The following is a 12,681-nucleotide window of genomic DNA, read 5'->3' as shown; positions in this document are numbered from 1 at the left end:
ATGTCGAAGGTGGAGCCTGGCTCCCGTAGGAGTCCGGGCGGAGCCGTTCTGATGGGGAAGGTGGAGCCCGGCTCCTGTAGGAGCCCGGGCGGAGCCGTTCTGATGTCGAAGGTGGAGCCCGGCTCCCGTAGGAGTCCGGGCGGAGCCGTTCTGATGGGGATTTCGGCTGCGGGTATTTTATACCCAACATCAGTCCCCCTACTTCCAAGTTTGAATTTCAAGCGAAGGAAGTACACAGAGAGAGAGATGCACAGCTGAAATTGCCCCCTCGATCCCTGTGCGCAGCTGCCCCCACTTAATGCGCGTGTGTCAGAATCCGTTTTTTGGCAAAGGCGACTTGAAAAGTCTTTTCGGAACCCCCGTTGAAACGCGATCCCAGGCGTCGCTCTGTGGAAATCTGTGAGTGGTCAACCCTCGATAGCAACGAAGCGGATAAGCGCGACACGCGGCACACACCATCTGGCCCAGGAATTCTCGCCGTCATAACTGCGCCAGGATCCGCCGGCTATTTAAACCCTTCGATCCATTCACGGTCTCATCCTGGCGTTCTTCTTTTCCCCTGAGAGTCTTGCTCCCCTCGCACCAATTCTCGCCGCCTTTTGCCTATCAATCCTTCTCTGAGGGTTTTCACACCATGTCCTCAACTCTGGAGGCTGTTCTTGAGGGGATTGTTAGGGCTCGGAGGAAGGTGAGGAGGAGGACGACGGTCGGTGAGAATCTCTGTCATCTCAGAGGGGACCCAAGGAAGAATTCCTTCAACAACAGGGGTTTAATATCGGGGGCTGTTGTAGAAGCTATTCTGCCCACGAATTTCGAAGCAGTAAGGCAGGGCAATACCGGTCAAGAGGGCAGAATAGACGTCACAAGTCATGACGGGATCCTTGACGCCGTCGGGGCCAAGGGACCAGAGACGGTCGACGGGGGTGGTAGAACTTGTTGCGGAGACGGTGGAAGTAGCGCATGCCGACCTTGCCGGAGCGTCTCAGGTGGCGGCCGTCATGGCTACGGCTCTTCTTGAAACAGGTCTTCGCTACTGCCGTCGTTACCCCCGCCGCCTCCGAAGATCAATCCCACCCCTTTCTCGCTAAGGCCGGGACTTTGGGAACAGAATGGGGCGAGAGCTGTAACACGCACTGGAGAACGCGACTGAGAAGGATAGAGATGGATTCATGGCTTGGAGCGGCCTCTAGTTCATCTTGCTTGAACCGTGCTCGCGATACTTCGATACGTTATTTCTTTTTCCTGACCCGCTGGGTCCTGTAGTGTGACTTCTATCGAATAAAATAGTAATTTCAATATCTTGTTTACCTCTCGTGTCAAATAATTGTCTGCCGAACTTCTTTCCTTCTCTTTGCCTGTGTCATGCCGTTCCAAGACCGTCGACGACCTTTTCAGTTCATGTGGGTCGTCCTTCGTCGGGCTTCTTTTCGGTTTTTCCTGCCGTTAGGAGATATCCACTTGTTAGGTTTGCGGGATCTTTCTCCGTTGGAGTTGGGGCTAGGTTCGAAGAAGCTCCTGGAAGTTGAAGTAGCATAGTTTTCATAAGAATTAGGGCAAAGTCTTTCTGTAATCAAAGTCATAAGTAAAGTCCAGCTTCCGTAGAAGTCCGGGCGGAGCCGCTCTGATGTCGATGTGGAGCCCGACTCCCGTAGGAGTCCGGGCGGAGCCGCGTGATGTCGAAGGTGGAGCCCGGCTCCCGTAGGAGTCCGGGCGGAGCCGCGCTGATGTCGAGGTGGAGCCCGGCTCTCGTAGGAGTCCGGGCGAAGCCTTTTCTGGCGGAACCCGACTCCCGTAGGAGTCCGGGCGAAACCTTTTGTGGCGGAACCGGCTCCCGTAGGAGTCCGGGCCTTACTCCCTGCTCATGTCAGGACGAGGTTCTCCTCCTGTTCCTGATAGGCTGCGGGGGCACGTATGGCGCTCGAGGCCTCTCCCCCATCGGTCTAAAGGAACCGGGCCTTCGACTTTGCTCAAGTTAGGCGAGGTTCTCCTCCTGTCCCTAACAGGGCTGTGGGGGCACATATGGGCGTTGTGAGGCCTCTCCCCCCATCCGGTCTAAAGGAACCGGGCCTTCGACTTTGCTCAAGTTAGGGCGAGGTTCTCCTCCTGTCCCTAACAGGGCTGTGGGGGCACATTGGGCGTTGTGAGGCCTCTCCCCCCATCCGGTCTAAAGGAACCGGGCCTTCGACTTTGCTCAAGTTAGGGCGAGGTTCTCCTCCTGTCCCTAACAGGGCTGTGGGGGCACATTGGGCGTTGTGGGCCTCTCCCCCCATCCGGTCTAAAGGAACGGGCCTTCGACTTTGCTCAAGTTAGGGCGAGGTTCTCCTCCTGTCCCTAACAGGGCTGTGGGGGCACATTAGGGCGTTGTGAGGCCTCTCCCCCATCCGGTCTAAAGGAACCGGGCCTTCGACTTTGCTCAAGTTAGGGCGAGGTTCTCCTCCTGTCCCTAACAGGGCTGTGGGGGCACATTAGGGCGTTGTAGGCCTCTCCCCCCATCCGGTCTAAAGGAACCGGGCCTTCGACTTTTGTAAGATTGCGTTCTCGTTTTTGATACCGTCTGCTTGAATTGTCCCTAGACAAGTGGGCACACATTTTTCGATTAGGATGAAATCACTGGTAGTATACCCGTAAGTTTTCTGAGTTCCATGGTCGCGGGAGGTCGGCCCCTCCGAGCTCCTTAAGATAATAAGTCCCAGGTCGGACTACTTCTTTGATCTCATAAGGTCCTTCCCAATTTGGGGCTAGTTTCCCCTGGGCCTGCGGCTGTGAGACAGCAGCTCGTCGGAGTACAAGATCCCCCGCTCTAAATGTCCTGTTCTTGACTCGGGCGTTATAATATCGGGCAACCTTCTGTCTGTAGGCCGCCATTCGGACCTGAGCGATCTCCCGCCTTTCTTCCAGTAGGTCGAGGTTGGCCCTGAGATTTTGTGCATTCTGGGGTTCATCGAACGCCACGACTCGTGCCGACGGGAGTTTAAGTTCGATCGGGATGACGGCTTCTGTACCAAAGGCTAGAGCAAAGGGAGTCTCTCCTGTAGGCAACCTCTGGGTAGTTCGGTACGCCCATAGCACATGGTAAAGCTCGTCCGCCCAAGTTCCTTTCGCTTTTTCAAGCCTTGTCTTGATTCCCTGCAAAAGGGTTCTGTTCGTTACCTCGGCTTCGCCGTTTGCCTGGGGATGGGCCACTGATGTGAACTTGTGGGAGATGTTTAGGTCTTCACAGAATTCAGCAAATCTGGCTCCCGCGAATTGCCGTTCCATTATCAGTGATCAGTGTTCGAGGTAAACCGAACCTGCACACTATTGATTTCCAGACGAAATCCTGTACTTTCGCTTCTGTGATTTTGGCTAGTGGTTCGGCCTCGACCCATTTGGTGAAGTAGTCGATTGCTACAAGGAGGAATTTCCTTTGACCGGACGCCATGGGAAAGGGGCCAAGAATATCCATCCCCCATTGTGCAAAAGGCCATGGGGCACTCAGGGGTGTGAGCTCGGTAGCAGGTTGTCTCTGGACGTTGGCGTACCTTTGGCATCGATCGCATTTTTTGACATATTTGATTGAATCATGATGCATTGTTGGCCAGTAGTACCCTTGGCGGAGTAGTTTGTGGGATAGAGACCTGGCACCCAAATGGCTTCCGCAAACTCCCTCGTGCACTTCCCATAAAGCGTAGTCGGCTTCTGAGGGTCGGAGACATCTCAAGAGAGGCAAGGAGTACGATCTCTTGTACAATTTGCCCTCATAGAGGATGTACCGGGATGCTTGATTTCGGAGTTTTCGGGCCTCTTTCGCGTCTTGGGGGAGAATCCCATCTCTAAGATAGGTTATCAGCGGGTCGACCCAGCTGGGCTCGTGGTCAATATCCATTACGAGCTGCGGTTCTTCCGTACTTGGGTGTTTTAAAACTTCAAAGAGGACGCCTTTGGGCAATTCGGCCGGAGCCGATGTTGCTAGCTTGGAGAGAAAATCGGCTCTGGCATTCTCCGATCTTGGAATTTGCTTGATGTCGAAATTGTTGAAGGCGGGGGTGAATTCCTTCACCTTCTCAAGATATTTGGCCATACTGTCCTCCCGCGCTTCAAAGCTCCGCTGACTTGTCCCACTACAAGTTGGGAATCGCTGTGCACCCGGAGTTGGTCTATTCCAAGCTCCTTAGCGACCTTCAATCCTGCGATAGAGCTTCATATTCTGCTCCATTGTTTGTTGCGGGAAATCCGAAACGCAGAGCGTACTCCGCGACGACTCCCTCCGGGCTGGTCAAGATCAGGCCTGCACCAGCGCCCGCCATGTTGGAAGATCCGTCCACGTGGAGGGTCCAAAAGCCATCGAAGGAACTGGCTTCTTCGTCGGAGGAGTCCGGTTGAGTCTTCAGGTCGTCAATTTTGCTTTGCTCAGGTTCGGCCTCCTCAGGGACGGTGCATTCTACTATGAAATCCGCCAATACCTGGGCCTTTATTGCGGCCTAGGATGGTAGTTGATGTCGAATTCTGTGAGCTCGATTGCCCATTTCGCCATTCTCCCAGAAATATCAGCTCGGTGCAAAACCGCTTTGATCGGTTGGTCAGTGAGCAACGTCACCGTGTGCCCTTGAAAGTAAGGCCGGAGTCTCCGAGCTGCAATCAACAAAGCGTAGGTCAGTTTCTCTAATTTAGTATACCTGGTCTCGGCGTCCCTCAGCACGCGGCTAATGTAGTAGACCGGCCGCTGGATTTTTATTTCTTCTTTGACAAGGACTGCCGCGAGGGATGTGGGAGAGACTGCCAGGTACAAAAATAACTCCTCTCCAGGTTCGGGCTTTGCCAGTAGTGGAGGTGAGCTAAGGTAGCTCTTTAATTCCTCGAACGCCTGTTGGCATTCAGGGGTCCAACAGAAGTTCTTCGGCTGTTTGAGGGTTTGGAAGAAGGGCAAACATCGCTCAGCCGACCTCGCGACAAAGCGATTAAGAGCTGCAATCCTTCCAGTGAGGCACTGAACCTCCTTGATTGACCTCGGGGCGGCCATCTCCTGGATGGCACGAATTTTCTCCGGATTGGCCTCAATCCCACGCCCCGACACCATGAAGCCCAGGAACTTTCCTGAGGTTACCCAAAAGCACATTTGGTCGGGTTCAGCTTCATTCTGTATTTTCGAAGAGCGCCAAAAGCTTCCTCGAGGTCGGCAACATGATTTCCGGAAGATCTACTTTTCACGAGCATATCGTCCACGTACACCTCCATGTTTCGGCCGATTTGTTCTTTGAAGATTTTATTTACCAACCGCTGATAGGTTGCGCCTGCGTTCTTGAGGCCGAACGGCATAACCCTGTAGCAGTAAAGGCCGCGATTAGTGATAAAAGCAGTCTTCTCCTCATCTTCCGATGCCATTCTAATCTGGTTATAGCCGGAGAACGCGTCCATAAAAGTGAGAAGCTCATGGCCCGAGGTAGCATCCACCAGTTGATCGATCCTGGGGAGGGGGTAACTGTCCTTTGGGCAAGCCTTATTTAGCTTTTTGAAATCGATACACATCCTCCACTTGCCGTTCGCTTTCTTGACCAAGACGACATTGGAGATCCACTCTGGATAATTGACCTCCTTGATAAATCCGGCCTCGAGAAGTTTATCCACTTCATCGGCTATTGCCTTCTGCCTCTCCGGGGCATGACTCCGGATTTTTTCTTTTGTTGGCCGATGTTTAGGGTCGACCGCCAGATGATGCTCCATGACTTTTGTGTCGATCCCCGGCATATCCGCCGGGACCCATGCGAAAACGTCCGCATTCCTTCGGAGGAAATCCACAAGACGCACCCGCACCCCCTCCTCCAGGTTGGAGCCGATTGACACAACATGCTCCGCATTCCCATCGTTCAAAGGAACCGATATTAGATCTTCGATTGGACCACCCCTCTCTTCAGTAAGGTCATCGCGCGCGTCCAATCCGTCGACCGGACAGAGGTCCACCTGGTCGTTCTTTTGCAAGGCGATGTTGTAGCAATGCCTGGCCAGCGCTTGGTCTCCCCGAACTTCTCCAATCCCCTCGCCGGTGGGGAACTTCAACTTCAAATGGTAGGTTGAAACGACGGCCCTGAGGTCATTGAGGCCGGGACGGCCAAGAATTGCATTGTAGGCAGATGGCGCCTTTACCATCAGGAAATTCACCAGAGCCCTGGACTGCTTTGGACGCTGACCCGCGGTCACAGTTAGAGCTATCGTTCCTTCCGTAGGAACGGCGTCACCAGTAAACCCTATCAAGGGGGAGCACATCGGCCTTAGATGACCGCCAAGAGTGGTCATTCTTGAAAAGGCGTTGTAGAACAAGATGTCAGCCGAACTTCCGTTGTCGACGAGAACGCGACGGACATCATAATTTGCTATGTTCAAGGAAACTACGACCGCGTCGTTGTGAGGGAATTGGACTCCCTGGGCGTCTTCTTCAGTGAAGGCTATGGGTTCCTCGACTTTTTGCCGCTTGGGGGGTGCAGCTGATTTGCCGATCGCCTCCTGCCGGGATTCCCCCGAGACGACATTAACGGAATCCCGCGGAGACTGGTCGCCCGACCACCCTTTATCGGCGGTCATAGCCAGAGGTAGTTGTGCAGAAACCCCGCGAGAAGGCATCGGATAGGGAAAGGAGGCTTGGGTGCCGGAAAAGATGGCCGGAAGCGGATCCGTTGAGCGCTCCTTTAAGAACAAGGGTGCTGCGAAGGTTCAGCCCTTCCTCTAGCGCCAATCCTGTTGGTGCAAAAATCCGCCTGCGCCGGAGAAGCTGGAGTTGAGGAAGCCGCGGTCGCCACCGGGACCTGCAAGGGAAGTCTAAACCGGAGGTGGGGTTGCTCCGGCAAGACCCTCCGACGCTCAAGTCAGTTCTCTGCCTCAACAAGAATGGAGTGCTCGAACGGAGAATTTAGCAGAGTTTTTAGATAAGACAAAAGGCTTAGAGAATAACGTATCTGGATCCCCCTTTATAGGCAGAGGAGGCAACGGATTGATGGTGACACCTGCAACCGTCTGGTAGTGGGCCGCCCACGGTCAGGGAAATTAATTGCGGAGAGTGGTGGGGTAGACTCGTGGCTATTGTCATAGTCTGCCACGTATGGCCTGTTGCGGATAGTGGGGCGGCGTCCGTTGCCGCTAGCTGTCAGTGAGTAGTGGGATTGTGCAGCACCTGCCGCAGGGAGCGGGACAGAATCGTGGCCGTTTGCTACAGCCTGTCAGGGAGTAATGGGTCCGCTGCTGGAGCCGCGTAGAATCCACTGTAGGACCTGGAACAGGATCATGATTGTTGTCGCGACCTGCCGAGGGGGTGCGGATCTGTCGATTGAGGTTCGGCCGCGGTTGGAGTCCGGCCTCCGTAGGAGCCCGGGCAGAACCGCTCTGATGTCGAAGGTGGAGCCCGGCTCTCGTAGGAGTCCGGGCGGAGCCGTTCTGATGTCGGAGGTGGAGCCCGGCTCTCGTAGGAGTCCGGGCGGAGCCTTTCTGATGTCGGAGGTGGAGCCCGGCTCTCGTAGGAGTCCGGGCGGAGCCTTTCTGATGTCGGAGGTGGAGCCCGGCTCTCGTAGGAGTCCGGGCGGAGCCGTTCTGATGTCGAAGGTGGAGCCCGGCTCCCGTAGGAGTCCGGGCGGAGCCGTTCTGATGTCGAAGGTGGAGCCTGGCTCCCGTAGGAGTCCGGGCGGAGCCGCGCTGATGTCGAAGGTGGAGCCCGGCTCCCGTAGGAGTCCGGGCGGAGCCGTTCTGATGTCGGAGGTGGAGCCCGGCTCCCGTAGGAGTTGGAGCCGGCTCCCGTAGGAGTCCGGGCGGAGCCGTTCTGATGTCGGAGGTGGAGCCCGGCTCTCGTAGGAGTCCGGGCGGAGCCTTTCTGATGTCGGAGGTGGAGCCCGGCTCTCGTAGGAGTCCGGGCGGAGCCCGCTGATGTCGAAGGTGGAGCCCGGCTCCCGTAGGAGTCCGGGCGGAGCCTTTCTGATGTCGGAGGTGGAGCCCGGCTCTCGTAGGAGTCCGGGCGGAGCCTTTCTGATGTCGGAGGTGGAGCCCGGCTCTCGTAGGAGTCCGGGCGGAGCCTTTCTGATGTCGGAGGTGGAGCCCGGCTCTCGTAGGAGTCCGGGCGGAGCCGTTCTGATGTCGAAGGTGGAGCCCGGCTCCCGTAGGAGTCCGGGCGGAGCCGCGCTGATGTCGAAGGTGGAGCCCGGCTCCCGTAGGAGTCCGGGCGGAGCCGTTCTGATGTCGGAGGTGGAGCCCGGCTCCCGTAGGAGTCCGGGCGGAGCCGTTCTGATGTCGGAGGTGGAGCCCGGCTCCCGTAGGAGTCCGGGCGGAGCCTTTCTGATGTCGGAGGTGGAGCCCGGCTCCCGTAGGAGTCCGGGCGGAGCCGTTCTGATGGGGATTTCGGCTGCGGGTATTTTATACCCAACACCTTCTAAGTTGTTAAATGCCCAAACTCTCTCAATTGCTCTTCCATCGCACTGTTTTCAATTGATGCAAGTCCCATGACTCCTTATCTATATGACTAACAACATACCAAATTTAGAATGGCAAATAACCACCTGGATAAATCTAGAATGGCAAATAACCACCTGGATAAATCTAGAATGAGCCACTTCATCTAGAATGGTAAAAAACCACCTGGATAAATCTGGCATCTGTCCACCCTTTTGTACAGAAAGATCACAGTAGCAAAAAACTTGTTTGGAAAATCTCAGTCCCTAAAATCAGCTAACATCTCTGACTCCTTCGGTGTCACTTGTGTTCTAAATTCTATATCATGTTCTCTGGTATTTCCTTTTATAACAGCATCTGAGCCAAAGCATGTTGGTTTTGCTTATAACCGTTACCATAATTCTCAATTTATTCTGGTCATGTGTAAAGAATACAGATTTATTTCTACATGCCAACAATAAAAGATGGAAAAATATGTCAAAGAAAATCACCAATGCAATATGATTTCTACATGAAAACAATAGAAAGATAGAACAATGTATCTAAGAAAATTACCAATGCATGGAACACCATCTAGAATGGCAATAGTTGCAGGAATAGCTCCATTCTCCTTCACAACAGCCTCAACCTCTTTTGCAGTACAAAGATTCTCTGGATAGGGCATACCTAATGCAAATGACAAAAAGATATTAGTGACTGAGAGAACCTAAATGCGGTACACAGATAATATTTGGTATTGCAGGAAACAACGAATACATAGTGCAAATACATAGAATTCGACGTTCACATAAAAAGAAGTAGATAAAACCTTGTCAGATAGAAATAAGGCTAAATCCTTCAAGTGCAAAATACATGCTGGACCATCCAACTTGAGTACCCATGATGACAGAGGCAGATAAAGGCTTAGCTTGCGAAAAGGAGAAAATACAAGGGTACACACTAAGAGATGCATATATAAATTTAGAAGAACTCCTTCTAAAGGAAAAGAAACAAAAGCTTCCTTCGAAAACTGCATTGATTGCCTCTTCCCATCCACGACTAGCCCTTATATAAGCATAGGATGGAAAATCCCTCCTATATGCATGCAACATAAATATTGAAATAACTTTCAGAAAGTTTTTCCCAGTTTTTCAAGAGAAGCAACACACAAAACGAAAAGACCTACTTGGAAGTTCATGGTTACAAAACCCATCCTTAATATCTAACACCAATACAAATGAACATGATATGCTAAATGCATGACACTATAAGGAGTTTCAAACATTAGGCCTCATGGAGTGGGCATCATGAAATGGGCTACTATTACAAGCATCTTTAGGCATGTTCCTTGGTGGGACATTGCAATGAATGGCCACAATCTCACCAGCCTAGGTGCTTGGGTAGATATGCCTCACATAAAACCCAAGAAAGCACCAGGCACCGAGGCCATGGAATTGCTCAAAAACCTCGATGGCAACTTTTAACAACATTATTCTAAATGAAGAGGAATACAAGCTTCACTTAAAAAATACTGGAATCACCTTCTCCATGCATGATTTGTCTTCACATAAGCATAGGATGTAGCATCCTTCTAACTTAGGGCAAGCAAAGTATACATTAAAACAAGTTTCAAAGTGTCTTCCCACTTTTTCAAGAGAAAACAACACCCAAAACTAGAAGAACTAATTGTACCACCACCATAACAATAACAAATCTAATGACAAATTTAATGCGACTGCTAAGCAGCGAAACAAATGCTAAATGCACGAAAGCAAAAGAAGCTTCACCCAATGGGCTTCATGGAGTAGGCTTCTTTTATTGGCTTCTTTAAGCATGTACCATGGACACCTCCTGTGTGAATCCAGACCATCAATCACAACCTACAATATTAAAAATGTCTAAAATTTCTTGACCATCTATCAACCAATCATAAATGGATGATTCAAATGGCAAGATACAAGGCTTTAATTTAATTTATGGCCTAAAAACATTCAAAGCCAGTCGGGTTCCGGCCGATGAGTATTTTAGGATCGGTAAATAATGATCAATGGTGTGGATTCTCAACTTATATGATGCACAATTAACAATTTGTCATCAAACTCTAGAAGCAAAATTTATTTTATGTTAAGTTGATACAAAAGTACTCTCTGAAATATGAAACTTTTAGTATTGAATTGAAATCAATAATATAGATTATCGATTGGGACAATCCACCATGGACTTCACTTAAGTCAGCATGTTTCATAGTAATGGAGAATCTATGCCAGTTTTTGTCAATTTCATATTATTTCTGGATTAGGATAACCCACCATGTCAATTAGGATTCTGTGTCAGTCCACATCTGCTGTTTGCAATTGCACTTTGAAAACAGAAAATGAAGAACATAAAGGAAGGTAAATTATTTCTGACATTCATGGTTGTGGCAATAATTACATACACATCAGGCTCGCTTGAACTTTAGCTAACTGGAATAATTTACAATGCTTTGATGCTTTCCATTGAAACGTTGGCATCATTCAGAAAAATGATAGTTACTTCGTAAATGTGTGCATTTTCATATCAATTACTGTATCATCTAACACACTATTGCTAGTAAAGCATAAACTTGACACTCTTGATGATCAATACGTGCAATATGTGGTACAAGTCAATCCAAGGAAACAACAATATTTACAAACGAATGGATTCACAAGGTGTAGATAATTTGTATCGCACAAATCATCTTTATCATCCATGCTTACCATGCGAAATTATAGTTGACTCCAAAGCAACAACTGCATTACCATGTAAAAGAGCATCACGAACATCTGGGGCTATTTTTAGATGCCCTCCAATGTAGGCCTCGGTATCCTACAGAAAAAAGATGGATATTCAGCTAAAAATTCCACTTAGGCAGTGATCTATCACGTTTCCGTTGCTTTTATTATCTCATTGGATTGTTGGAACCTCTGAAATTTTCACATGGAAAAAGAAGAGAAGAATCAGCAATACAATTAGGATGATAGGATGCCTTCTTTAAAGTAAAGAAATTTCCAATATCGGATAAGCTAAATTCGAGAATTTGGTGACTAAAACTGTATTTTGGTGCTCATTATCAACTCACGCTCTCATTCGAGCATTTTATTCCTTTATGTCTGTTCAAATTAAACGAAAAAATAGATCTTACTAACTAAAAAGAAGAATCCTGAATACGACGACTATAAGTCAAAGGTCACAATAAAACGAACATGACGGCATTGGATGCTTATAAATAGAATTAGAGAGAATTAGAGAGAAAGAGATGGCAACAACGAGGATTAGGTTTGAGATGGCATTAAAACCAGAAACCCTAGACGCATGCTCTTAATTTAAAAAAAGTTTTAAAAAACACACACACAGGCGGAAGGCACTACTTTCACCATCCTTTCTTTTCTCGGCGATCGGAATCTTCTGCTTCCTCCTCGGGTTATAAATTACGAGAAGAAAACGAGGCCTGCTCGACCTCCTCAGAATCCAAGAAATAGAAGAGCACCGGAGGCGGCGGAGCGGCTTGAACGAGCCGAGACGTGCCGAAAACACTAGCGAACAAGGACTAGGGCTTTTTCTCTTGTCAAAATTATATGTAATTATGTATCACCTTGACTTGCCGTTATATCTTAGATTAGTTTGCCCCTTGTGTTTGGATAATCCTCGTCCCGCTAAATAGCTTTTCCAGAACCCGTATTCCTCCCTCATCATGCCAAACGGCCTTTCTGCTTGGTTGACTATTTCCCCGCTGGTCGCTATGATACGATAGGACCATCCGAAAATGTCCGCGTCTTGGACTTATTTGAATAGGTGCCGTAGTCATTTTTTGGGCAATTGGTGGGATAACACCCCACTTTTCCCCTACCAAATGCTGATAGTTCTATTCCGTTATTCCGCAAGAAGCGATCGAATACGTTTATCGCCTTCCATTTCGTAAACCCGTCGCCTTTTTCCATCCACTCTTGAGTACGTAAATACAAAGCTAATGCACTTTATTTTCTATCCCACTGACCAATCAAACTTTACTGTTGTATTTAATTGGGATCATGAAAGGTAGATGGATAAAATTAAAAAGATAGATAAATAAGATTGATTATCTATCCATCCTAACCCATTATTTTATATCTTTCCAAATTAGAAAGATGAAAGAAGAATGAATGAAGCATTGAAGGGTGAACTTTATTGACAAAATTATTCCTCATTAATTTTTTTGATAAAAATATAATATTTTTTTATTTTTCATTAATATTATTTATATATATTTTTATATATACTATTAATTATATACTATTC

The 12,681-nt window shown here is 49.3% G+C and overlaps 1 protein-coding gene across 2 annotated transcripts; it reads right to left on the bottom strand.

Moving 5' to 3' along the window:
* Positions 1-8,875: 8,875 nt before the first annotated feature.
* LOC105035704 (pseudouridine-5'-phosphate glycosidase) lies at positions 8,876-12,110 on the bottom strand. Of its 2 annotated transcripts, none has more exons than XM_073250470.1 (3): positions 11,757-12,110; positions 11,124-11,232; positions 8,876-9,069 (listed from the first exon to the last, which is right to left on the bottom strand). In XM_073250470.1, exons 1-3 carry the CDS (start codon positions 11,781-11,783, stop codon positions 8,891-8,893), a joined length of 315 nt encoding a protein of 104 aa, XP_073106571.1. In that variant the 5' UTR covers positions 11,784-12,110; the 3' UTR covers positions 8,876-8,890. The 2 variants fall into 2 exon arrangements, with proteins under 2 accessions (XP_073106571.1, XP_073106572.1); XM_073250471.1 differs by having other exon boundaries at positions 11,775-12,105.
* Between the last annotated feature and the right edge of the window lie 571 nt (positions 12,111-12,681).

This window comes from Elaeis guineensis, unplaced genomic scaffold (assembly GCF_000442705.2).
Source record: "Elaeis guineensis isolate ETL-2024a unplaced genomic scaffold, EG11 Super_Scaffold_1000033, whole genome shotgun sequence".
NCBI classification, from domain to species: Eukaryota; Viridiplantae; Streptophyta; class Magnoliopsida; order Arecales; family Arecaceae; genus Elaeis; species Elaeis guineensis.
The sequence above is the reverse complement of the archived record's forward strand: the minus strand, read 5'-3'. Positions and strand labels throughout refer to the sequence as shown.

Coding starts and splice junctions, on each gene's coding strand:
- LOC105035704 (XM_073250470.1), bottom strand. CDS start 11,783: ATGGTGAAAGTAGTGCCTTCCGCCTGT. Junction 11,233..11,756: donor AAGTAGTGCCTTCCGCCTGT/GTGTGTGTTTTT, acceptor TTTTTTCTGTAG/GATACCGAGGCCTACATTGG. Junction 9,070..11,123: donor GTCAACTATAATTTCGCATG/GTAAGCATGGAT, acceptor CATTTGCATTAG/GTATGCCCTATCCAGAGAAT.